The following is a 27,150-nucleotide window of genomic DNA, read 5'->3' as shown; positions in this document are numbered from 1 at the left end:
CCCCAGGCTGCACTGCTGTTTGACTTGCAGGGCATCACGAGAGCACAGAGATGACATTAAACCAGGAAATGGACGGTTACTATTTACAGACATGGCTTTTGAAGGCTGGTGGAGGAAAAGCACATGAATGGGAGGATGTGGAGAAGAGACCGAGCATTGTGAACGATTGATTTGCTCCATCTGAGCGCAGTAATGAAACAGTTTGGTTACGGTTTGGAATCATCACATGATCTGTGTCCTTGATGCCATTTAATGAAAAAAAAAAAGAGATGAAACTCTCTGTCCTTTCCCTATTCAGTCAAGCTGTCGCTTTATTTTAGACTTCAACGAAAGTACAACAAAATAGCCCTAACATTTCACCACTTTATTTTCCACAAAGAAACATCTTTAAAATAGTGACAACAGCATGAATCAAACGGACACAGCTGGAGCTGATGAGAAAAACAGTGTTAAATGAGCAAAATAAAATCAGATATGGAGTGACTTTTCTAAAATGCACTTGTGGTAGTAATGCTCACACACACCTCCACAATATTTCAGTGTTACAAAATGTCATTTTTAGCTCCTAATGTTTGGTTTGAGCCATCAGTCATCGCATCACTAGAATCCCTTTTCAGCATCACTGTACATACTTGCTTTCCTCTCAAATATGGCAACAGGAAGCAACCTGAGGCAGCGCGGCTGGACAATCAGTCCTCATGTTCGCTGAGCAGCACTGTCTTTGAACGCTCTTCATCCCCCGATGTCCTGCTTCAACATGGTTCTCCTCGCATGCTCTTCACTCTCGCCACCGCCTCGGCTCCATCCTCTTATTAGAGCGCTTTCAGGAAATTAATTCCTCTTTAATACCCGGGACTAGACGGCACTTCCACTATCACAGCTTCCTCATATCCAGAGGGTTAGTCCAATTTGTCATCATTTCAAAACAACACAAATATGTAAACAGCTTAGAAAATATGCACACACGCAATAAAAGAAAAAAGAAAAGAAAAATCCAAAGCATTTCTTTCCACAGCGCAGTGTTTTTTTTTCATCACTCCTCTGCAGTGCAAAAAATGAAGATACGAGGAAAACAACAAAAAACAATAAATAGACCTCCTCTGTTATATATTTCTGTGTTTATGTATATACATATATATATATATCTTTAATACTGGGTCTCTACATGAGCACACAGCTCTTGGCCCGGTCCTTCCTCATGGCCGGGGCTTGGTCCATTTGCTCAGTCCGACCCGGCAGGGGAGGCAAGGGGAGCTGCGAGACTCGCTTCAGGCCTCTGCGGGAGCTGCTGCGCTTTAGCTGCGGCTTGTACGGCCGCCTCACCGACGCCACCGTGGTGACGTGGAACACGTCCCGAACGCTGTTCTCTGAAACCTTGGAGGTGCACTCAACGTAGGCCACCGCCGCAATCTGTCGAGCTATCGTGCTGCCCTGGAAGATGGAGACAAGCAAAGCAGGAGACGGTTAGCGAGCATGCACACTTAGTTTATACCACGTTTTTTAAAACAGAAGCAACGAAATGTTGAGTAGAAAAATTAAAGCAGAAAGGTGAGACGACATGCAGCACCGCCACGATGCCACAAAATGCTTCTTGTATGACATTTTGGCACCTTCCCAAACACTTCTGTTGCCGGTTTTCTTCTTCTTCTTTCTGTAGTTTTGTTTGTTTCTGCTTCTGTTCTGGTGGAACTCCTGAGCGTGAAAAAACAACATCTTTTCTCTTGTTTCCTCAGATTTTTAGAGGTGTTAGACATTAGTTTACTCCACATCAAGGTGCTGCATGAGCGGCTCACAAAGAAAGCAAGGTTTCACAATATGTATCCCATCCCACCTCGTTGTACCGTAGCATGAGCAGGCACTGCATGTCAACAGTGGAAGACTAAAGTCCCTGGAAGAGGCAGCAGATCTGAGACAAGGAGTCCGATCTAAGCCGTAGACTGAATGTCAGTGGTCTAAACATGTCTGGAGACAAATGAAGCTCCTCCATCTTAGGCATGAATAATGTAGATGCTCTGACTCCTCAGTGTGTGGTAAGAGAGTGGGAACAGAGCCCACTGGGTCCGTGTTGACATGGTCTATGCAGCTATTTAGAGAGAAGAGACTACAGTCCTCCGTCACTTAGAGCTCACCCCTGTGTAATGTTACAATATACCCAGTTAATTAAGACTGGAAATTGTTTTCTTGAGATCAAATCAGAGACAAATTTAATTTCAAAGTCCCTCGGCCTCTCTCTTCGCTACCGTCCAGTTCTCTTTCACGATCAGATTTTTGGCCCACATTCACGCAGGATCAACATGTGCAAAGGTCGTACCAGATGAGACTGCGTGTCCCATGACCCTCGAATCGCACGCTGTCCAACACAGAGAGCTTTGTTGTTTGATTTTTATCGCCGCTGTGCACTGAGCCACATTTAAGAAGCAATGAAGTCCTCATTAGGTGGAATGGCAGATTTGGGGGGGGGGGGGCGAGGTAGAGATCGCTGTGACAAGCGGAAAAAGCTCCATCGGATCTCAGACAGATTAGTGCGGAAATGTCTAGAGTTCACCCCGTGGTCACTTTCGCGGGCGACTCCTCAGCTGTGTTGGAATTCAATTTAAGATCGACGGCAGGATAACAACACGGGATATTGGATTAGAGCACCAAAATGCTTTATTGTGCACAGCTTTGGCATCCGCTGTGCGCCACACCGTTTCAGGGCATGTTGGAGGGACAAACAGTAGTCGCCTCAGATGAAAACTGAGAAGAAGCAAAACAATGGCTTAATGCAGGCCTGGCCACAAATGGTCCCCAGCTATTTTACATTAGCTCCGCGGTTTGCCACTCCGCCTTTTGTTTGTGTATCTTATTTACATGAACTGTCTGTTTTTTGTTTTTTTTCGTCAGCTGCTGATTTTTTGGAGGCTGCGTGCTTTTAGCCTCCAGCGAGCTCTCAGACGGCAGTGGAAAAAAAAGGCTCCTTTGTTCTGAGGGCTTTTGTGCGGTGGTGAAAAAGCCCCTCCACTTTTTGTATGTCCAACACGGGAGAGCACAAAATGAACACGCTGAAAGCTGATTAAAATTCACAGATTTACAGAACAGTTTATCATCCCCTCCCTCCCCTCCCCATCCCCTTGGCTTAGAGGTCATGGCGGCGTGCGATAAAAAGGGCTCCCTCATTTATCAATGTCCGTTCTCCTATTCATCCTGCGTTTTGAAAATCCCTAAATCTGCATGAATATTTCATTTCAGGGGAAAAATATGTCCCTAGACATAAACCCCGCTAGCCGCCTGTGCCTCCTCCGCAGCCCTCGCCATGTGCAACCTCACTGTGCATCGCCTGTCAGCAAAATTTCAGTCAAAACGCCAGCAACATGTCCCCGAGGGGCTTCGCACAGCTCTTATTCTGTGGTGGTTGATTGTGTTGCATGAGCCTTCTCTCGCACTTCCTTCCCGTGGGACTTCACCAGAGAGGCAATTCCACTGCTGGTCCAACATGGAAAAATCGCATATAATCGCTGCATCGCTTTCTAATTCCCCCCTTTGCATCCAGTGCTGTTTTCAAACCTGCCTTTCTCCCCTTCTCTCGTTATTTTTCCCACTCCTTTCTTCCAAGCATCCATCATCTCACCTGCTCGTGGGTGACAGGGATGAGGCGCTGCTTGGACAGTTCCCTCAGGGTGTTGACATCCGTCCTCATGTCCAGCTTGCAGCCCACCAGCACCACTTTGGCGTTGGGACAAAACTCCTGCGTCTCCCCTTGCCACTGTTGAGACATGAATCGACAGAGAAACACAGTAATACATCACTGACTCTGCCGAACGTGAGAGCAGAGCTGCCTGAGCCGCCTGGTGAGCGACGGAGATACAGTGGCGACCTTTGGCTTTCTGATTCTGGATACCTGAGCTTGGGGGAGAATAATGCTCTCTCAGTAAAAGACATTTGTTCGGCTAAGGAGTCAAAGTGTCTGTAAGTGCTTTTTTTTACAACTTCCACTCTACTGTGAGCTTAATAGAGCTCGCAGTAGAGCTCTATTAAGTCAATTCCTTCTCATTTTGGAATATAACACATTAGCGCTGGAGCATTTACTTTACATCTCAATCAACAGAGAATGAAATAAAAACTTGTATTTATAATATATTCATTGTTTAAGTCATTCATCAGGAAAAAATTGAGGAGCACTTGCTGTTGTTTCTCATGCAAATTGAATATGTTTGGTTTTTGTTCGGGGCAAAACAATTTGAAGACATCCCCTTGGGCTCTGGGGAGTTCTGTCATTTTATAGACTAAACAATTAACGAATCAATCAAAAAATAATACATCAAATTAAAAGAAGTTTGCAGTCCTATAAAACATATACTCATCCATCTATAGTAACAACAGGGCTGCAACTAACAGTTATTTTCAATTATTCTCTCCATTAATCAGTTAGTTTTATGGTCAATACATTGTCAGAAAGTAGTGATAATTTCCTAAATTCCTATTCCATCACATTGCTTCTGAATGTTTGTCACTGTTGATTGATTAGTTGTTGTAATCGTCTCAGCTCTAAGTACCGTGCACAGTTCGCTGTAAAATGAAATCATCACACTAGCTTAAGCTCCATGTGGAAATATGACAAATTCATACATGCCAGCTTGGTTCAGGTTTGTGCCGTTATACCTTCCTCCCGCAGCCCTCGTCAACAAATCTATTTCAGGTTGTGTACAGAAAAGGTTGAGCAGTCTTCCTTCTAAAATCACCCTGAGATTAAATGTCACTTCTGAAACTCAGCTGAACCAACAGTCTCTCCTCCCTGCGACGCAAATACACAACAGCAGCCGACGGCCCCGGAATATTCCACATGCCGTGTGCAGAATGTCAGGGTGTCCATTCATCCTTCACGTCGAAAGCAACCTTTGACCTTTCGAGCCCGTCCCTATTCTGCCGCTAACATCCAATCAAAAGCTTTGATTGTTTAACCCCCTCTCTCCCCCCAGCTGTCATCCAGAAACCTTTGTGACCCGCTTGTTTCTAGAGGTCAAGAGTCTAATTTGGGATGGTGATTGTGCAACAGGTTTTCCATGTGCCTCTGAGTTTCAGAGATTACCCGGGCGACAGCTAGGGGTCGGGGGTCACGGCAACCCCCTGCCAAGGGATTCATGGGAAAACCAAAGGCCTGACAGCACCTCTGCTTCCCCCTGTTGACAGAGTGCAGTGAGGCTTGTGAGATATTTGTGGGTTAAAAAAGGTGTCTCGGGTTAGATCTACAAAGTCTGCACGGGCATTTAAGCAGCTCCCCTCAGACCACTAAACGCGTCAACGGGCCAGCCGTGGGAACCGTCTTCAGCCCACATGGAGTGCAGTTCAAAGGCAAACACGCACACATGGCTTCAAGACGAGAGACCACTAACAGGCACAGGCCTGTTTTACATGACACACATGCACGCAAACAAACCCGTTAAGTTGGGTGTCTCTACATGCACAATAGGTATTGCCAACAACTGTAAAAACACATCCATGACCACAACCCCGCCTGGCCAGCACCGCCCCAATCTCAACTCCAGCATTACAACATCTGAACTACAGGCCACCTTACAAATGCTAACTGCCACCATCTGCCCAACTGCTCTGCATAAAACTCAGATTTTAAATATTAAATGCCTGCAGAAAAGCGACTCTAGTGCTCTTGAACGGGCTCTGCAGCAGCTTCTTTGATATGGCTGGTGTGGCTAATTTGCGTATCTGATGTTCCTCTCGAACCCACCCGGCTGCAAAACCTCTCCTCTCATTCTTCATTCTGACCTTCCATTCCTCAAAGGGACGGGGGTCAAGCATCCACGGACGTTTTGATGAGGAAAGGGAATGAGAGGCCCTAACCTCTGTGCTGATTTGCTCTATTGTTGAGCCGTGAAACTGCAAGCTGCTGGCACAGAAATCTGAGTGGATACAAGATGCTGATCAGGAGAAACTGAATTTTTTCCGCTTACTTCTTCAGTGTCACAGCAGATATTAAATGCTGATCCAAAGTGTTGAGAGGAGGAGATGAAATAAAGAACACTGACCTTCTTTATGACACTGTCCAAAGTCTCCGGGCGGCTGATGTCGAAACAGATGAGAACTGCATCTGAATCAGGATACGCCAGCGGCCTCACATTATCGTAATAAGAGGAACCTGTGGAAACACAATAACATATGGCATAAGGTCATGGTGCCTTCTGAGAAATCCCTGTGTGTACTTGTTTTTAACCGACTTAACCCCATGAGGTTCTTCATCCCAACCATATGGCCTATTCTGTCAATTAGAAAGTACTGCACATCCCTGGAAGGTGACCTAAAGGTCATTAATACATGGATCACCCATTAAAGCGGAGGATGTGACATGAACTTGGACACGCTGCTGCTTGAATGCACCCTGCAGATGCAAATGAGTCATGATCATAACAGTTTGCGTGCACATATTTGATGTTTCTTTGTCTCTTGGGCTTCCACACAGTCGCAGCCTCCCTTTATCACAGTGCTTCATGAGGAATGTCGAGGAGTTACTCAGAGAGAAGCACACATACACACGCACGCACAAAAGTGAATTATAGTGGGTTGAGGACCTTAGGACTTGCGCACACAATCCATTATCATCTTGAAACAACAGCGAATGCCAGCACAAAGGCCAAACTAAAGGTTGAGCCCCTTAATTCTCTCGACTCATCCCTCTTCCCGTCTCTCCTTCAAATGGCCCTTGTTTTAAAATCTTCCATTTCTCTTCCGACTGTATGAGATCCACATGCACTCACACGCCTCTTCCCACTCTCGCTTTTCATTTCTGTACCTTGATCAAATTTGAAGGCAGAGTGGTGCCTCTGTACTTTCACAAGCCGCTCAGTTACACGGTCCTGCACAGCGCAGCTCTCATTAGGAGGCTTGTAAAAATATCTGGGCTTTCTGGGAAATGTGGCTGTGGTTGTGGCTCCCTCCCTCCTGCCACCCCTGGGAGCTGGTACGGACCTGAACTCTTTCAGTTCAACAGCAACAGCACAAATTCAGTGTCAAGGATACCAAAGGTTTGGTGACAAATCACCTCTTTTTACACTTTCAGCTGTTAGAAATGTGCATGAATGTGTGAATCACATTTGTGGATGGATGTGGTATAAAAACATATTTCATCCAATCCCTTGAGATCACACAAACTGATTCTGATAGTTATAGATCATCTTTAAACTTGCTGCTATCGCACTTCATACCAGACCGGACACAATAGGCAGTCAGCCGGGTAAAACGCAGCGTGCCTTTGTCTGGTGGGGTAAATGGAGTCTGCACAATGGCCCTACAGCCTGTTTTAGCATCACTATGTTCTCTTTGTTAATGATGGAATGAGACTATGACAATAGCTGCACGCGGCCTGTAGCCCCCATCATTCAGCTAGCTGTCCTATGGTGACCTCCTCCCTCCCCACAGAGAACAATGCAACAGGCTGCACATTAAAAATTGATGCTTTTTGCACCTCCGAGTCAGAGGAACGGTTTTGTTTACATTCTGTTCCTCACCAAAATGCACTTTGCCATTAAGGGCTTACAAATATTCTGAAGACCTGTCTTGTCTCATAAGACTTTTTAAAAAATGCTTTACAACATGCATTGTTAATGCCGGCTTGCAGTGTTCTTCTTCTCTCCTTCTATTGCTGCATTGATACTGCTGTCAATATGCATCACCGCCCTCTGCAGTCAGCATAAATACTGTATGTAGCCTATGACACCGTTGCTCATGGTGTGTGTATCATGAATGCATTAAGTAACTGGATACCATACTACAAAATGGTGTTCTATTGATTGCAATGAAAGCTGCTCACTGCATATATTGTAAGTTCTCCAGTCTTGTCTGCATTTTTGGCACTTTTTTTGCATTTTTATTGACCCTAATGGCTCAGATTTTGGTTCTTACCGGAGATCCTTTTGTAATGACTGATCAGGGGGACCCTGTGCATCACATATTGCGTGTTTTACTGTAGTAACTATTGCAAAATTACTGCACAGACTGGCACTGCTCTGAGGGGCTTGATGCATGTAAAAAGAAGAAGGACCCCCTCAACAAAATTTTACAAGGTGGTGCCTTTAAACTCTGCAAAAGCCTAAAGGCAGTTTAGATTAAAAAAAAAAAAACTTTCATACAAATACTTTTGATAATCTTGTTTCTCTGCCTTTAAAAATATAATGCAATCACATATTTAGTGTAACATACTGCAGGAGAAAGAGAGAAAAAATAAATGTCAGCCAACACCTTACAGGACATTATCAGGAACTCATGGTCCCCTCCTTGTCTTATTAACACAAAATTGCTCCTGTTTTGTACTGCTGAGAGAGCAGGACTATCAACCCCCCACACACACACACACACATTCACACACACACACACAAAAAAGGCCCAATCACACGGATGCCAAGTCCAACAGTCAGCAAAGCACACATTGTACGACAGCGAGCTCTGATTGGTAGTGGTCACACATGAGGTGCTGTAGCTGCTGAAGTTGGTCTTTAGTATGTATCACAGTGCAGCAGACCTGTACCGAGGTTAGAGCTGAAGAAGAAAAGAGACAGAGCATGTGGGGGTGGAGAGGGGACAGAAAAGATTTAATGACTTTGACGCCGGGGAGAGGGCAAGGTGCAGAAGCATGCAATGATGAGAGAAGCAACCGGGGAATTAAAGCAGAATCCAGATGAAGGGGAAGAGATGTCAGATGAAGGAAAGTTGAGACAATGGCGCTTGTTTGACTTAAGGTGTAATTAGGGGCTGAAACGAGGCCGTTGGGATCAATTTGTCAATCCAAATGATCAAAATGATTGGCAGGTCACGGTCACAACAGGCCTTGTCACAGCAGTTCAGAGCTCCTCTGCCCTGAGCGACAGGGGAGTTACCTCAGCACTTTCGCAAAGTCAGAAAAAAGTCCTCTGAGGGAGAGAAGCTGAGAAAAAGTGCTGTTTAAAACAAGCCAAGCAGGCGCAAATAAAAGGCAATCACCACAACGATCAAGAACATGAGGGGCAGGAGGAAAAAAGTTTCCTCCTCATTGTAAAATATATCACCTCCATTGCCTGAAATGCACTTACCCCCCTCCTCCTACCAGCAAAGAGACATGACCAGAGATAAAAGAGGATGTAGCTGTGGAGGAGTGGGTGTGCCGTGGGTGTTTGGGCAGGTAATGAAAGCACTGGATGCGGCTGGACAGATCAAATAAAGAGGTATGAGAGCTCTGGGTTGGCTATTGGTGGAGGTGGCCTGTGCCCATTCACTATGAGGTGGAACAAAAGGTCAATTGAATTTCAGACAGAGGCAGGATGAGATGGATGGGGCGATGGGGGTGAGGGAGGCGAGCCTGGCAGAAACCGCTAAAAACCATCATGCCTGGCAAGGAGCGGGACCCTGCCACGCCGTGCCAAGGACAGGCATAAAACACGCCTTGAAAAAAAGCCTCCTCCTCAAGCATTAGCATTAGCCTGATTTAGCACTGGTGATCTCTCACAGCAGAAAGTGGATTTCTGTCTTTATTTCCACAGGGCTAATTAGCGCTACGCCACGCTGCAGCAGGAGCCTCCTCCGAGCAGAGGTGACAGAGGTGGGAGGAAAGCATCCCTCACCGACCGTCGCTCGAGCTTCACCAAAGGCCAGAAATATCTCAGAGGATGTTGAGGCGGACAGGAACTTAGTGGAGCGCTAATGTACAGGAATAAGGCTTGAGGGTTTGCGGTATGACTTCATTTATGCCTCCTGTCCCCTGACACTTGGACCACCCCGTTGGGACAATCTGTCTGAAACACAGCAGCTCTCTATCTGCTCATCCTCGTCTGCGAGAGTTTCCGTTTCATGAGTACAAACAGTGAAGTAAACGCGACGATAAACACAAATGGTGCAGTTTGATGGAGAAGATTCTTCAGGAAGCCTGTGAAATTGAATGTGCATCAGCATCTAACAAAGCCTTCCCGTCTTCAGTGCATTAATCTGAACCTTCACAGCAGGAATTTTCTCTTTCTCTCTCTGTTTGTTGCACGCTCGCTGCAGACGCAGCTAAAAAGCAAACCATTATGAGTGAGGGGAAAAGCACATATGGCGTGGAGTCAACAGCAACTAACAGCCTCATTAGGCCATATAGGCACTCTGAAAAACACCCATGCACACAAACGAAGGCAGGGTATAAGGAAGCAAACACCCTCTCGAATGCCACCAAATAAACGAAAACAGTTAGTGTGATTTAGTTAGCCGCAACCTTAGAAACACAACACAGTCGGCGCCGCATACACTGCGTCTTTTTTCTTCTCCTGCAGCTGTTTTCCTCTTGAAATCCACCTTCAAAGCAAAGCCAAAACATTTCAAGTTGGGGTGGCCGAGTATCGTAGCAACCTGGAGGGATGCAAATGGCTCCATTGTGAGGCCCTGAAAGGAAGTAAGGAAGAAGTGAGCAAGAGAGCGAGGGGATCGCAGAGGCTAATGACTCCGGTGCATTGATGATAAGAGGTGAGTAAAAGGAGAGAAGAAGAGTGTTGGTGCTCCATCCTTTTAGAGGTTGAGCAGACTTTTCATCGCTGAAGGTCCGGTCCGTGTTGTGAACCTTTATGGCTTCTCCTCAATCAAGGTTCTTACTCAAACAGAGATAAACAGACACTGCTGCCAAGACACCCTTCGAGAGGAGGTGGAGTTACTTTGACCCAGTGCACCACTCGTCTGATCAACACTGCATGCGTTTTACTATGTGAATACAAGGTTGAAATAAAACTTTCTTTTACGGTCCTGCATCCACAATCCAATACAGTTTACTACATGTGGACCCACTGACCTTGGCAGACGTTTTGCTCCTGGAGGCTTGGCATAAAACTAGTGTTCCCCATGCGAGTGAGGACTCAGGACTTCATCAGCTGGCTATCAATGACTACATATTGAGGACCCGACCGGTGTGTTTGCATGTTTTAATGCACAGATGATATTTTTGCTGACCATTTCCAGAAGCAAGCAGACTATTCCAGGCAGCCCCTGGTTTCCTTTCATTTCCATATAATCAGTTAATGGGCAGGTCTTTGAGATGTATAACCCATCCGACAGACTAAAACCTACATTTGTTTTGGTCAGTTTTACATAATTGCATTGTAATGCAGCTTCATTTTATCAAAATGTCGGACGATTAAACGCAAAGACGGGCAAATGATGCAATGTGCAAAGCTTCCCAGAAAGTCACATGACTCCGATGGCAGAGGACAATCGAGAGCATGAAACACAGCAGGGATCTATTTCATTTTTCTAAAAACAAAGCATGAATTACTTGATATTACAAATGTAGATTTCTTGGCTTCATTGGATGATATAGATCAGGGGTCGGGAACCAATGGCTCGCGAGCCAGATGTGGCTCTTTTGACGGCCGCATCTGGCTCGCAGACAAATCCGCAAGCCAGTGACTAGAAAGCCGGTTCGCAGTCATTTCAGTGGGAAAGTGGCAAACATACATGTCGTTGTGTCTATCTATTTATCTATCTATCCATCAATCACAAAGGCAACGCAGATCAGGCACTGTTTAAGTGAGGCTGCCGTATTTTGCTGTCGAAAATAGCGGTCGATGTGCGCATGCGCAAAGGGGCGCAATACAGTTTGTCGTTAATCCCGCTGTCAGCTAACTAATTTTTGACATGCTTCTGAGAAGATGGCTAAAAGAAAAAAAGACGACGAGTATCGTACTTTTCAGCAGAAATGGACAGAGGAATTTGCCTTTGTGGAGAAAGCTGGTTCTGCTGTGTGTCTAATATGCAATGATAAAATTGCATCTATGAAGCGGTCAAATATAAAGCGGCACATTGCGCCATGCTGCATTTGCATCGAAATATCCTACTTGTATTTTTAGTTTTAAACATATTGTATGGCTCTCCTGGAATTTCATTCAAAAATATGTGGTGTTCATGGCTCTCTCAGCCAAAAAGGTTCCCGACCCCTGATATAGATTCTTATATGTATATGGATTTTTTTATTGACTTCCACATTCATATCCAATATTTTTCAGTTTTCTGAAGGAACAATTATGTTTCCAATCTTCAGCGAGGATGGTCAGCAGGATGTAACTTCAAAATGTTGATCAGTGATAGAGGCTCTATACTGCATGTCTCAAATTTTGAAGGTGGGTGGTGATATTGCAATTTATCCTTCCTTGACCTGACATGACCCATCCTCCGAACAGCAACTGTCCAATCATAGCTTAGTGACTGAAACTAGGCATCTGCTGGCCTGTCAAGCTTTGCACATCCTACATGTTGATGCAGTGCACGAGGCTCTAAGAAGACCTCACTTGGTATCTAACGAGTTCAGAGGGTGTCGCTTTTGTAGTCTTTGAAAAACCTAAAACACACTAGCCAGAGATCTTAACGTTTGCAGCTTGCGTCAGCAGCAGATCAAGCCGAAGCTTAATCCATTCCTCACACGTTTGCTCGTGTTTTAGGCTGGACTTAGCCAGGCGTTACATCCAAAGGCAATGTTTCAGGTGACATTATATCATCCTGTGGTGCTTTAGCTTTAGCTTCAGTCTTGTAGCATTATATCATGCATGCAGTGCATATTAAAGACCCTTTTACATGGTTCTCATTTTAAAATGTGTCACATGGAAATGGATGGACATCTCAGCTGACTCACGTAGTTTTAGCATTGGCATTAGCATGAGCTTAAATTTGATGGCTACACTTACAAAATCTGCTAGCGAGAGTCATCATCGGCTAGAAATGAGAAGCCTGCTTTTGTTTACTTGTGTAAAGAGTTAAAGGTCGAATATTTCAAAAATTAATGCAAATTTTGATGGCAAATCTAGTGATAAGGTGGGCTTAGCGACTTTCATATTACACCATCAAATGAAATGCTAGCCAGATTTTGTGCAAGGCCATAAATAAAAAAGCTAGAGGCAATGCATCTGTGAGTGAAAAATCACTAAAAAGGCTGTGATGAAGTAACCTCAGCTGGCCTACACTCTGGACTGGGGCTTATATCTGCAGTTTGACCTATAGGCTACGTGAGTGTATATACCACACACACAGATAAGGCTGTTGATGTGTAATAGAGATGGCTGTGTCAAGTTTTCAAAGGCATTAGCACACAGCCGGGACAGTGGAGGTGACACTGGGTTAAATGGCCATTAACCTTCCATGTCTGCAGCCTTCACACAAGGGATATTGATCAAAGCCCCCTGCGCTCTCCCTCTGGAGGAAGTGCAGCCTTTGAAGGGCGTCGAGCACCTTCCACTGATCTGCTCTGAGCTCAGCTGCCAAGGAGTTAATGCCTGTGTCTGTTGTCCAATCACAGGTTGAAAAGCAGAGCTGGCCACCGCGCTGACAGCACAGGCCGGGTACAGAGCAGCATTACTGTCTGCCTCCTGCTCGCCCCGGGGGCATGGAGATGTAGTGTGTCCGCTCTGAGGTCCTCGTCTCCCCCAGCCCCTCTTTCATGATCACACACACACAGAGATATAGCTATGCATTTCATCTCCCCTTGTTTGATCTGGCTCTAATCGTGCTGCGCTCTGCTTCTAAAGATCACTACGCTTCTTTTGTCGCTCACTTCCCCCGTCGATCCACATACTCCCTGTCCTGCGTTAAAGAAAAAACACCAATCATTTCTCCTTTAAATGTTTGAGATTTGGCAGTCTGCATTGTGACACTCTTAACTCCTCGGATATGCTCGTGTGTTTAGACGTTACAACACAAACACGACCCAGCGTTTGTTTGTGTGAGGGAGTCAAGTAGCTGCGAACGACTGCTGGCTGAGTACAGGGAGCACACGCACAACCTTTTTCTGTGTTTCATCAAGCTCTGCGTCTCTCACACCACAACCGTTGAGTCTCGTCAAAGCAGCAGCAGCAGCAGCAGCAGCAGCACACTGTTTGGACAAGATCCACCAAATAACACAGTTTTTAAGAAAAACAGACAAGGGTTAGTTAAAGAGCGCCAGATGCTGACTACGAGATTATTCTCTCTTTGCACAACCTCTTTCCCCACTCAAACCAGTCAGTGTTTGACCCCAGCTGGTTCCCATATCTCCAACGCTTTATTATTTTTGTTTGGTTGCTCAACTTGAACACATAAAAACAGGAGATTTTTAGAGGGGGAAGGTGCATTCTTTAAAGAAATGAGGCTGGTTGGAATATCCAGTTTCACTCCTTTAAAAGTTGATCAGATCGGCCTTCAGGACTCTCCCTGAAAGGAGGCCAGCATTTGCAGTATACCCCATGTTCGCTTGCACAAGCAAAATAGTGATTTAGTGAAGTAAAGCACTGATTGCTGCAGTGTGCACGTCATGTTGATAGTTGTGCCATCTTACCTGCATAACCACATACCTACATTTATAGTTTTTCTGTGTAGACTTTTCTATGAGCATTATAATCCCCTCATTCATTTCAGTGTCCAGCGTGCTGATGCAGAGGGCTCGTTCAACTTTTCCCACAATGCAATGCAACACAAACCCTAGTCTGCTGGACAATTGCATTGTGTGCTAATTACGCACACACAAAATTCAACCCAAGATGTGCACATAGTTGCTGTAATCAATTCTCAATTAACCACATTTTTAAACTCAGTGGTGTGAAAACGTTCAGCTAAAACTGTAGTGATTTTCTGAGCTTATTAAAAGCACTTCCATTGGATAAGAAGGCTAATAATTAAAAATAAATTGAAGCTGCATTGAGTATTGTATTGAACAGTTTTTGACAACATGCCAAAACGTTTCCTGCCAACATTAGATGTCCACTCTGACTCTTTGACTTTGATAATGAATTCTGCTATGAAAAGCTCCCAGTCCTCCTCAAAGACCATCACACCCCCTCCCATACACACACACACACACACGCAGCATTCAAATTCATCTCTTTCACCTGTAAAACAGCAGAGATCACATTCTTCATTTCCACTCCTACACATCTTTCAATCTCATGCTCTTCGAAACTTATACTCCCGCTCGAAGATTTTCATTAAAACTTAATAACACCAACTGCGGCCTCTCTGTCCACGGCTGTCTGTCTGATATGAAAGCAGGAGTGAGAACATTCAGACGGCAGCTACGCCGGCGTATGAAAGCAAAACCTGTGAGTGGAAAAGGACATCCTCTGCTCCATCGACTCCACTACCTCAAGTGCATAACCATCCAAACACATCCCTATCACGGTGCTATCTATCCCCCAGCCCACTCTGCTACCCCCCAGGGAGGCCAACAGGGAGACATGGCACTACTTCAAGAGCAATTTCACTTCCACAAAAGCAGCGGCGGCAAGAAAGAGAGCACATTGGATCTTGTTTATAAATAAAGTCATCCATAAATGATGGGATCTGTCGAGTGTGTGTGAGCAGGGTGCAGGTGGCGGGAGGGGGGGTGGCGGGTGGAGGTGAAAGAAGGCCTCTCTCCCTATATCCCCTTACGCTCGGATGGGCTGCAGACGGATGCTGAGAGGGTTTTGCTCCTGTGGAGGTGGGGGGCCAGAGGGACTGATCGCTAGCTTTGGGAGCAGCAGAACCAGTCAGCGTGGCTGTTTGAAGTGGGCTGATCAAAGCTGGCACTGCATCGGGTTCCCTCGCACTCGATAGAGGGAGTGGACTGGGGGAAAACACACAGAGACACACTTCCCTGGGTGGGTTTCCTGTCTGACTGGATGACTGAGGCATCCACCGCTGCTGCTGCTGCCGCCGATGATGAACAAGAACAAATGCCTGGTTCAGTGCCAGGGTGCATTAGTTTGTGTCTCTTCTCTTGTTAAAGCCAATGTTCCAAACACATGAACGCTGCCACAGCAATATGATGTATTATTGTAATCACATTACCATTAGTCAGATCTTTAACTCAAGTAAAAAGTAACTGTATTTCAGTGTGAATTTAAATGTGTTACAAGTAAAAGTCCTGCATCCAAAATCTTATGTAAAAGTACTAAAAGTATTACAATCAAAATATACTTTAAAGTACCCATTTAGAATACTATGATAAAAGATTGGATTGTGATTATTGATGCATTAATGTGTAAGCATGTTGCAGCCGGTTAAGGTGGAGCTACTTCATATACTGTCATACCTTAATCTATAAAAATACATCAAAATTTATTGGTTGAATTGTCGGTCGTAAGTCACGAGTGTCTAAATCTGTCAAGTAAATGTACTGGAATAAGATATGAAGTAGCATAGAATGGAAATACTCAAGTATAGTAAAAGTAGCTCAAACTTGTACTTAAGAATAGTAATTGAGTACATGTATTTAGTTACATTCCACCACTGCACGTAACACTTCTGATGCTTTGTTTTCAGTGATTACATTACAGTTACTGGCCTGCTGAAAACTGTGTTCCACATTTAATCTAATCTGAATGCTGTTATGACACACTGAATTAAAATCTGCATAAATATCGATCAAGAACAATAAAGCATCGCTGCATCCAGTGTTGTTTGACCGGCGAATTTAAAACGAGCCAAATCAGCGATGTCCAAACAGAAGCAAACAGGGTCACACACAGAATTAAGTGCTTTCAAGCAGGGTTGTCATTTGTTGTGTGTGCATGAATTTAGAATGAAGAAGAAGAAGTTTGCCTCCATTTGAATATTTATAAGGGGAAATTATTTTGCCTTGGCTCATTGGCCTGTGTGCATCTGTGCAGGAGCCTCTTCACTAAATTATGCAAATAGAGCGACAGTAAAGTACAGAAGAGACTATCACAGTAAAATAGAAGCCGTGTCCAGGTCAGGTCGGTTGTTAGCTTTTAGACTATTTATTAGAAAACAAACCTAAAAATTCAAGTTAGGAAGCTCCCAGTTCATGGTCGGGTCCACGTGCCCTTGAAGCAACTCCATTCAGGATCAATAACTTCCTACTCCTTTGCATTGTGCCATAGATCATGTTACTTCAGGTCAATGAAGGCAGAGGTTGCACAATTAAAGCGTGCTTCCTCCACCTCTTCATACAATAGACAAAAACAAAACATTAAACCCTCCACAGGATTATTCATGTCGCCATATGTAGCTCCGTGTTTAGCGTGTAGCAAGAGAGCTGCAGTGGCGACACAGTTGGCGTTTTTGTGTCTGCGTCCCCGAGGACCAGAGTGGGTCATGTCCTGGGGGCTCCACCAACAAAACTTACTCAAAACAAAAAGCCTGGAAGGGTGGGTGGGTGAGTGGGTGGGGGTGGGAAAAGCACAGATGTACCGCTCTCCTTCTGTCTACTCCTTCTGTCGCCTTTCCCAATTTTCAATCCAGGGAACACTTGCTGCTCTTATAACACGCACTAAGGGCAGCACCCCCACGCCTCCCATGCTTCTACTCGCTTCAACCTCTCACTCCCCCAATCTGGCTGCCTATTGGTTGAGGCAGCTGCTCCGCTTTCCAGCCTTATTGTCCCCCGGCTCCCACCCCAGCGCCCCTCATCAGCCCCCATTACGCCTCTGGTCAGCTGTGAAACAATAGGAGGGGTCAGGGGTCGGAGCTGTTGGAATTCCCATACACTAACCCCCCCCCGGTAACACACATGACCACACACATGTATACATGCGTGCTTGTCTTATCTGTTTGATCATCGCTCTGTTTTGCAACTGGAGACCAATCAGATAAGTTTGTTAAAGCAGCTAGAAACAGAAATTTTATCACAACAATACATCAAATGAAAACAATGCACCAAATGGGATAGAGGTCACTCATAGTGAGAGTTATCACCTGAGTCTGCAGCTCCCCTCAGCTTCAGGGAGATATATAATGAGTTTCATTGTTTAGCAGTCCGACCCACAGCTTTGGTTCACTCTCGCCTCTCTCATGGCGTCGTTCTGGGCTGCAGCCCGCAGCTGTTTCTCGGAGAAAAACCTCTAAAAACCCATCAAGCGGCAGACAAACAAAGTGCAGCATTTAGCAGCTAAAGAGCAAGAAATTTCCCTCAGGGGTTTGTAGACACCAAAATTAGGAACTATAGTGCGTGAAGAAGTTTGCAGTAAAACTTTAAGAGGTTTACACAATGCCAAATATCAGTGTGCTGCTAATCAATAAGACTGCTGATGAATATCGAAGCAGTATCTTTGAACGATAACACGTACTGTATGCTACACCGTGAGTTTGTACTAAACTAATGCTTTGATCCTTGCATCAGCTGTCACTTACAAAAGCTTTGCTAGACGCCACAATTAAAGTTAAGCTTTAGTTTAGTTTTAAAGTTAAGTTTGGATTTCAAAGTTAAATTTACAACAAAAAAAAAGTTAATCAACAAGAATAAACTACATATACGTGAATCCCTCCTGTATATAAGATAACATGGCCGATATGGTATGAACGTGATGTACATGTATGCTAACTTCTGCATGAACACTTGGTGTGTTGTTTTGCTTTTCTCTGTATCCTGAGTGATCTTTTCAAAACAAATCTCAGCTCTATCAGGTCACAACATGGTAATTATATCAGATAATATTCAATAATGGCAGCAATGTCATCACTTTGTGTTCCTACTGCTAATTACAATTTATTCTCTTATCTGCCCCTTTGTTTGCCCGTCGCCTTACATGCTCGCCAACAAAACAGCTTTACATCTTCATTTTATCCTTTTATTCTACGTCAGTCATTATAACGTCCTCCTCGGTTAGCAGCTCGGCGCGGCGAGGCTTAAGACAGGGCTTGTAATCTGAGTCAGTGTGAGCCCATCAAAAGCCTTGAGTGCTCTGTTTCCTCACAATGTACTGAACCAAAAAGACTCCCTTTAATTCTGTCCGGTTAATGTTCACTCCCTAATAACTTATCACTTTGATTATTCCATTGGCACATTAACGCAAGTAAAAGTCATATGCAGCCTATCAGCAGCGTGCAGTGCTGTTAAGCAGCGAACATGCTACTTAAGCAGATTATACACTTTTGCCTGGTGCTCAGCATTAAGCTGACAGTGCACGGGGGCTGAGATGTGGTGAAGGAGTGTGTGGTGGCTCTCAGCTCACAGCTGTATCCATGGTCACAGGCTCCTCTGACAGAGATAAGAGATCAGAGGGACGAGGAAGCTGCGTCCTCTGGGGCATCCGAGAAGTCTTTTAGTGTTTACGGGCGGATGGATATGTAGGATGGTCAGGACGTTTTGCATGCATGCAAAAAGAGGCACAGTGTTTGCTAAATGCTAGCGTGGTGCAGGCGGCGTCCTACACTTCTGTGCTTGAGCATAAGTCTCTGTGCGAGTGCGTGTGTTTCACTGTGTCACTGAGGACAGCAGATATTCTGCGGGGTAATTACAGCCTGTGTGTTCCTGTCACTGTGCCTGGCTGGCTTTCACACAGCACTTCTGCTTAACACAGCTACTGACTGCTGGTGACCTCAACGTGGCGCGGTTCAGCAGCCGCCTTGACTAATAGGCTATCAGAGATGGAGAACATCAATGAGGCAAGAGGAAGAAATGAGGGAATAAATAAATAGCGAGGAGAAAAAAAGGATAAGTGACAATGCACCTCCAGGGAAGATACGTTACGTTCTTCTGCATCCGAACAATTATTTTCCTCTAGTTTTCGTTGCTCCCTCATCTTCTCTTACAGCTACTGTAACATATGGGGAGCCATTTCCGCTTCAGCTTGTTGACCTTTTGTGTAATAGTCTAAGAATATGATTCACGGAGTGCTGAGCTCCAGGGATGGAGCACAGCTGCTTGCCTGCTCGGGAACCAAGACATCCAGCCCGGCAGCCAGGACCGCCGGCTGCCCTCCAGAGTTTCCATAATGTCACACAAACCCACTCAGAGATGCAGGGTGCAATGAAGTGCAGCACTGCGCATGAGACCGTCGTTATTCAAGACTTTTTAGAGCTGGAGACCATGTGCAAAAAGAAGGGAGCACAGACAGGATTTGTTCTTAGAATGCCAAACTAATTATAGTTATTTACACTACAAGGTGCATCTGTATTCCTGTTGATGACGTCTTAGATGCATTCGTGTGTGGCTATGGAGCAATTTTATTTAATGAGCTGCAAAATGCATTTTAGCTATTGTTTAATGAAGAACGTGGACATTTAAGGCTCTCAAGAGCATCTCAGCAGCCACTTAAGTACAGCAAATGGTCTCTAAATTTACATTTTTTTTCTTATTTGGAGTTATTTGCATGCATTAGCAGGTGAATTCAAACAGTAGTGAGTGAATTCAAATAATTACAATCAATCAAAGGAAGTTTTTTTTCTACATTTCTGGGCTCATTATTAATGGTCATGGGCGTGATCAGTCACTAAAATCCTCAGCTATTAAATGGTAAGCACAATTTTCAGTACAGTGGCACACAAAGGCTGCACATCCACTTCACCACACGCAGCGCCTGCCGGTGGATTTCTACTATGTAAAACATCCTTGTGGGCTTCAACCATTAACTGTAATCCCTGGGATTATCAAATTCAGGCTGCCAGAGAGGCTGCAGGCTCATCCCAAACCTGCAGCCAAGGGGGATGAGAGTCAAGGAGGAGCCGGAATATATGCTCTGAGATTCTTCTGTCCGGCTCATAAAACCCCAGAGGGCAGAGCGGCACCCCGTCTGTCCAAGATCCAGCACAAAGGCCCAAGTTTATTTCCAACCCTTGCAAAGATCCTACACGGCAGTCACAATCCGAACAACATTATTACAGACTGTACTCTGCGCTCACACTTCAGCCACCGAGCTGAAAACGTCATTAAAACTGAACAGTGGGTTTCTTTAACAAACACATGTTCCACCTGACGTGCCTGTTCATGCTTCATGAGTCAGACTCCGCAGCCATGCAAGTGGGTGTGAGAGGCCGCTGCAGCACTCCGAGCTAAATGTCAGCCTGATGGTGGCGCTAGAGGAAAAGCCAAAGGATCACCGAAAGTCATTAGGGTTCATGAATATCTGTACAAAATGCTACAGCAATCCACCCAGCAGCTGTGGTATTTCAGTCTGGACCAAAGTGGCGGTCTGACCCTCCATCTCTTGAGCCACATCGCTAAAAACAGCACCTTCGTCACTATCAGAAAAAATGTGATTATGTGAAACATGAGGCACGAAAACGCTTCAGAATACATCCATGTGTCCTCTGTGGTACTATAATGGTGGGGTAATAACTGTAGAAATAAGAACTATAAGAACATGTGCTGAGACTGTTAACTAATTAATAAATAAATAAGAAAATAAAGAGAAAATTATTCAGTTTTGAAGCCATTTATCAAGCAAAAATGCCAATTTCAGAGTTGTCTTTGTCCAAAATGCTTTATTCTTGCTCATATTATTGGAAAGTGAATGTTTTTTTGGTTTTGGGCTGTTGGTCATTAAAAAAAAAAAGCAATTTAAAGATGCCACCTCAGGCTCTGAGAAAATGTGCTTGTCATTTTCAACTAATTTCTCACATTTTATAGACTTATCGATGAAATAAAAGCACCATTACTGTTACATTACATGTGAGGATGAACTGGTAAGGAGACACTTTCCAATCTTCTTCAGTTTAGTGTCTGTTTGTTTAATTAGGGGTGTACAAACAGCTATTTTAAGTTACAGTATTTCACCACGCTTGCGCTATCTTCTGTTTACTCATTACCCGAAACTGTCATGCAGGCGTTCTCCCCCAGTGCAGGGGAGTGCCTTCCAGCCTGTTATGCATCATCAAAACAGGTTTCATTTAGGCAGTTATTGCCCTGGGCTGGTGAGGCAAAGAGTAGGAACTACTGTCAGGGCTTAGGCTCCTTGCATGCATTCAGGCTAACTGTTGAAAGGGTGTCGTCATCCTCCCTTCAGGATGCTGACAAAAATAAACAAAAGGTACAGTATATTTACTGTCTGCGGTAGCACAGCTGCCTTCCCGGCAGGCTGCAACGGCATCTCATTCTCAAACTGCGAGAGAAAAGAGAAGGAACATGAGAATTGTTTTTGTTTTTAATCACTTAGCATTGAGTCTAACTTTACAGCGGTGATTCAAGGGGGAACACAGACCAACTATAACAGCCAAAAGCAGATAATGTTATGTCCTGTGATCAGCATGCTCGCTACTCAGGTCTGATAGCGCTTCCTGAGCATCCTCAGGCTCCAGTGAGCTGTAGGTTTGAGGGGCAGAGGGAGGGTTTGTGTGTTTTATTTCTGCTCTGCGCTGTGGTTGTAGCTCACTCATTCTCTATTAAAGATTAATCAAGCGGAAAATGTTGAGGAACAGAGAGCCCACTGTACTCAGCGTGTTTTCACAGGCCTCTGGATGCCCGACCGGTCCAGCGCGCTGAGAATGTGGAGTTTAAAGAGCATAAAGACACCAGGAATGTTGGACAGTCGGTATGAGGGGAGGGAGACAGCCAGACTGTGACTCGCAGTGAACGCTGCTGCTAGGAGTGGCGTTACACGCTCGCAGCTTCTCGACTTTCAAGTTGAAAACAGTCACACATCTGACTGTGAAAACATGTGACGGCTTTGTTATGAGAAATGAGCCATCAAATAAACATGAAACACGGCTTTAACAGAGGAAGCCTCATTAGAGAAAAACGGCTCTGGCTCTCATGTGAGTGGTTATTTGGTTTAAGAATCTGTGGCATTTTCGGATGAATACATGTTTTTCTGCTCTCCGTCGCTGACTGTGCGGCACAATGGTGCTTCAAACTGCAGCCGGTTCGTGAAAGCTTTTGTATTTGTTGTTGTGAACACCCGGTGTCAGGCAGGTCTATTGCAGGAAAAATCCTCCACTGCACAGCAAGTGATGCGTTTCATGTTCCCAGCAACAGAAACAGAGCTTTGTTTGGAAATAAATAGAGGAAGAATTGGGCGGATGCAATGGGAAGCGATAGCCAACATCGCTGATCGAGCTCAGAAACTCGACAGAACTCCTCAGGATGAAAGTGATTGGCACGCGCTTCGAATGACAAGAGATTCTGGGAAGTACGGTGGAAAAAAAACGCTGCAGCATGAGCGATTAGCAGCAAAGATGTCAGCAAAAGACGAAAGAAAAACAAGATTCCCGTGGATTGCCACTTGAAAGCACACTCCAGCGTGACTGAACAGAATGTAAGCGTTCCAGTGAGAATCAGGTCAGGCATTAGAGAGGGAAACAGACAGAGACGTGAACATGCTGCTGGAGGAAGTTTGGGGAAACCCGGGTCGTCATGACTTGGACTTGTAAGAAACAGCATGCACAATTTTTAGTGGGGTATTAGTCAGAGGCCAAAGCTGGAGGGAATGTTTCCCAGGCACCCTCACCATATTGGGAAAAGAGGAAAAGTGCATTAAGGCCTCAGGCTTGGTAAGAAAACCCAGACTGGCTGACTACCAATGGGCCCCATGGGCTTTGACAGTAATCATGAATGGCCCTCAGACAAGTTATCACCAAGCCACATTGACATTTTGACTACTTTACAGCTCGGGCTGCTTTAAAAGTCAATTAAGCCACACATGCGATGGCGAAACAGCATCTATCACCGTGTGGCCGCTCACTCGTGCAACATAAATACACACATATGTACTCAGATATAGTGTTTTTCCTCATTGGAATTCCATTCAATCACTTTCTAATTGATTTAATTCTCCAGATGGTCGGGAGGTGAACGCGGGGCAGAATACAAAGCACAGCTGAAAGTTGCCCTCTGGTTCCACGACCTGCATGTTTTTTTGTTTAATGCTTCTTAAAATACCCATTCATTTAGAGCTGCGACACAAACATGCACACATACAGATTTACACTCAGTAATGACCTCAATTAGATAAACACCTCACCCCTGTTCTCACCCATCCTGCACGGACTAGACCTTGTGGACCAAACTAATCAATGGCCGACTTGTATGCTACAACAACGAATGCTGAGAGCATTTTTAATGGCAATACACATCTAACCACGGCGGAGAAATGCGAACCAGGCGAGACGCAAGCTGTTTAAATAGGCCTGCCTCGGATGGCGATCAATAATGTTTTGTGAACACAGCCAGACCACAGCAGGCAGACTTCACCAGCAATTAAAAGGCAGACAATACTTTATGTGAAGAGGCTGAAAGCTTAGCTGTTTAAAAAAAAAAACAGCTGTATATCTGGGGTGGTGGAGGTTGTGGCTTCGGAAGAGCAAGTGCAGGACTGAGTGAAGCAAATGTCAGGTCGAAATGAAGCTGTCCTGCAGGCTGCAGTCTCCAGAACGTGGTGACTGCAGCTTCATCTGCACGTAGCTCATGGCAGGTTCAGGAAGCTCTGTGATGTTGTGCCGAGTTTTGTGAAAGGCAAAGTGGGCACAAAGAGGAAAATCTCTCTTGGCACGCCACGATTCGTCCCTCCATTTTGGACTTTCTGGTTCCCTAATAGGTCAGCACTGTCACGACGGTTTGCAAGTGGCCTGCAGAGTGAATTCCCAGGTCAAAGTTTGCTGAAGTTTCATTCTGCGCCAGCAAAGATAAGAAAGCACGTCACACATTTACTTCACATCCACCAGCAAATCCACAGATTGCAGCGATTCCACTGGAATAAACTGATTTCAGTCTGAGATGCCTCTGTTAGAAATGATGAAATGATGGTGCGAGTGTGTCTAAAAGCCCGGCCACTAAACTGGTGCCGCCGCCGCCGCTGCTGCTAGTGTACATGAGAGAAAAGCTGAAGGAGGAGAGAGGTGAAGCAATAAAAAAACTCACACTCTAAAAGAGGAACGGGGGGAGACATGCTATTTTCTTCAGATGAAAGCCTTTTTCATCCAAGTGTGAGCCAATTATTTTTCTTGTTGAGAGAAAATATGAACATCTGTGTTTGCTGTGAATCAGTGAATAATGGCACAGCCACACAAGGACCTCTGAACGCACACAGAAGCACACATGCTTCCACACACACACACACACACACCCTGTGGGTTGGGTGACGTCATGTTTGTTGTGGGGTGGGCGGCTCCTGGCTGAAGATTAAAGACTAACACTGCCAAAGGTGGTTTAGGGTTTAAAAGATGGACAGAAGCAAAACATTCCCACTACATCATTAGACTCTTACAGCCAAGAGATAAGAAACTCTTCTGAGTTGTGGCCCCGGGGCCCCAGAGGACCCCGACCCCTGACTGACAGGCTCAAGCAGATTTACTCCCCCGGTCACCATGAGGCCCAAGGACAAACAACATTCTTTCACTCAGTGACCGTGCAACATGAAAACACTCCCATCATCTCGCCCGGAAGATCGTTTTCGGTTTGGGAATGTTTATGGTAAAAGAAGGAATTCCCCCTGAGAGGGTCCCGCATTCGGCCCTCTGCCTGGCCACGTCACCGGTCAGCTAGCTGACAGCAGCCTCTGGCCTGAGAAGACCATGATGAGACGCAGATCTCAGGGTAGCTCAGAGCGGCTAATCCCTCCACGCCGACACAACTGGGATGAAAGTAGAGCGTGGCTTTCCATGCAGGAGTCTCACTGATGCGGCTGGCTGCCTGGCGACCAAATCTACTTCCCCAGCAAGGAATCACATAAAAAGCCATTGACCAGACAAATGGAGGATGATTTGTTTTCTGAGAAAGTCGCCTTCTGATGGCGCAGCGCTGCTGACAGACTTATTTCTGTGGAACAACAATGTTTGACACTGACGTCACCGGCGGCAGTTACTCTGAGCATAGCAGCGTGTTTACAGTTGACATTTTTAACGCCTGGAGAACTTTACTCTGGGCGGAAAAGCTCCTGAATCAACATTTACAGGACTGCAAGTCACTAAAACTTTCAGCTGAAACCTTGATGGATGAATCTGAAAATAGCACGATGAATGAATTTCTTTCAGGGTTAAGGGAGGGAGGTGAGGTGGCCAGCTGTGCAAACTCAGCAGAAATTACTCTCTTTATGTTATTGATTCTTCAACAAATTGCTGAACAGAATTTGCAAAGGAAATACAATTTAATATCAGAGTTGACTGTCAAACATGTCAGGAATCTGTCCCAGTATTAGCCGATATGTCAGCAGAACGCTGCATCGGTCAAACTCTGATGAAAACTCGTGAACAGTTAGGGCAGTTACTGCTCCCTTCAGGCACATCCTGTCTCAATTATCCACGCCCACACTCCTTTCTCCCCCCACAGTCGCCTGACCTCGGGCCAGAGCATGGGAAGAGACAGCCACACACAGTGGACAGCACAGCCAGGAATGCAAACACAAGGCACCGAGAGGCATGGCTGGCACCGAAGTTTCTAGCAAAGACAACAAGCATAAATAGCAGATCCCCTGAGCTAAAAAAAAACAACTAAAAACAAAAGACATCCATATGAAGTTGGCAAGGTCAAAGCAATCTGTCAAAGGGATGACTGCCGGAGAGGGTGGAGAGGGGAGCTGGAGGCTGTCCTCCCACGGTCGCAGCCAGGGACAGGCATCATGGTCGGGCTGGGAGTGGATTGATGCGGTGTCAGCCGTTAGGAGACGGTGCAGAGAGAGATGTGAAACTCTTACCTGACGTGTCCCACATATTCAGCTCAATCCGGTGCTTGTCTATCTCGAAGCTGGCCGTGTAGTTTTCAAACACTGTGGGGACGTAGTTCTGAAAAGAAAGGACGGATTTTAGTTTTCCAATTAAGAGGCACATGATGAGAAAGTGTTTGCACAGCCACTGACTTCAGGGGGGGGGGGGCTAATAGGAATATCAGATCTGAAATGATGCAGCAGACAAAGACATTTCATTTCATTTCAAGCTGGTGCTGTAAATCCCTTTTGGGGATGTTTTAGAACTGCAGTCATGTTACAGCAGATGAAGACAACGCCTTAAAGTTTTATGGGCAGTGCTGCAAACACAATAAAAGTCCATTCAGACATCACAGGAGTATTCTAGTCATTTTACAGGCATGCATTCCACTTCCCTCTCCACCAGCGCTTTCCCTCCCTCTTCAAACTGTCTGTAAGCAGGTGGATGTAACCTGCTGAACAAGTGCTGAAGTTGAGCTGTTCAGTCTTACATTCTAATGACCCTCACTCTAATTTCACCTCAAATTAAGGACTAAGTTCAGAGTTTTGGTGGACCCACCTCTGGGTAGCAGTCCTTGGCAAAAACGTGCAGGAGCGCCGTTTTCCCACACTGCGTGTCCCCGACCACCACAATCTTACAGCGGCTGCCTAGACTGTCCATGGTTTGTCCGTCAGAGGTGTGTTGTTGACGCGGGGATGGATTGCATCCAGCATCCGATACGAGGCGCAGCGGAATCGCAGACGGGAAAGAAAAACGAGCAGATACATGCGCCGAGCCGGTGCGCTTTCTCCAGCTCCTCCTGTCCTGCGCGCAGCTCTCAGGTCCCGCTGACAGACTCTGTCTGACTGGTCT

At 45.4% G+C, this 27,150-nt stretch overlaps 1 protein-coding gene across 1 annotated transcript; it reads right to left on the bottom strand.

The window, feature by feature from the left end:
- Positions 1-364: 364 nt before the first annotated feature.
- rnd2 (Rho family GTPase 2) lies at positions 365-27,111 on the bottom strand. Its single transcript, XM_041956170.1, has 5 exons — positions 26,857-27,111; positions 26,289-26,376; positions 6,021-6,130; positions 3,608-3,742; positions 365-1,431 (listed from the first exon to the last, which is right to left on the bottom strand). The coding sequence occupies exons 1-5, from the start codon at positions 26,956-26,958 to the stop codon at positions 1,162-1,164; spliced, it is 705 nt and encodes a 234-aa protein (XP_041812104.1). The 5' UTR covers positions 26,959-27,111; the 3' UTR covers positions 365-1,161.
- Positions 27,112-27,150: the final 39 nt, after the last annotated feature.

This window comes from Chelmon rostratus, chromosome 17 (assembly GCF_017976325.1).
Source record: "Chelmon rostratus isolate fCheRos1 chromosome 17, fCheRos1.pri, whole genome shotgun sequence".
In the NCBI taxonomy this organism is placed as follows: domain Eukaryota; kingdom Metazoa; phylum Chordata; class Actinopteri; order Chaetodontiformes; family Chaetodontidae; genus Chelmon; species Chelmon rostratus.
The sequence above is the reverse complement of the archived record's forward strand: the minus strand, read 5'-3'. Positions and strand labels throughout refer to the sequence as shown.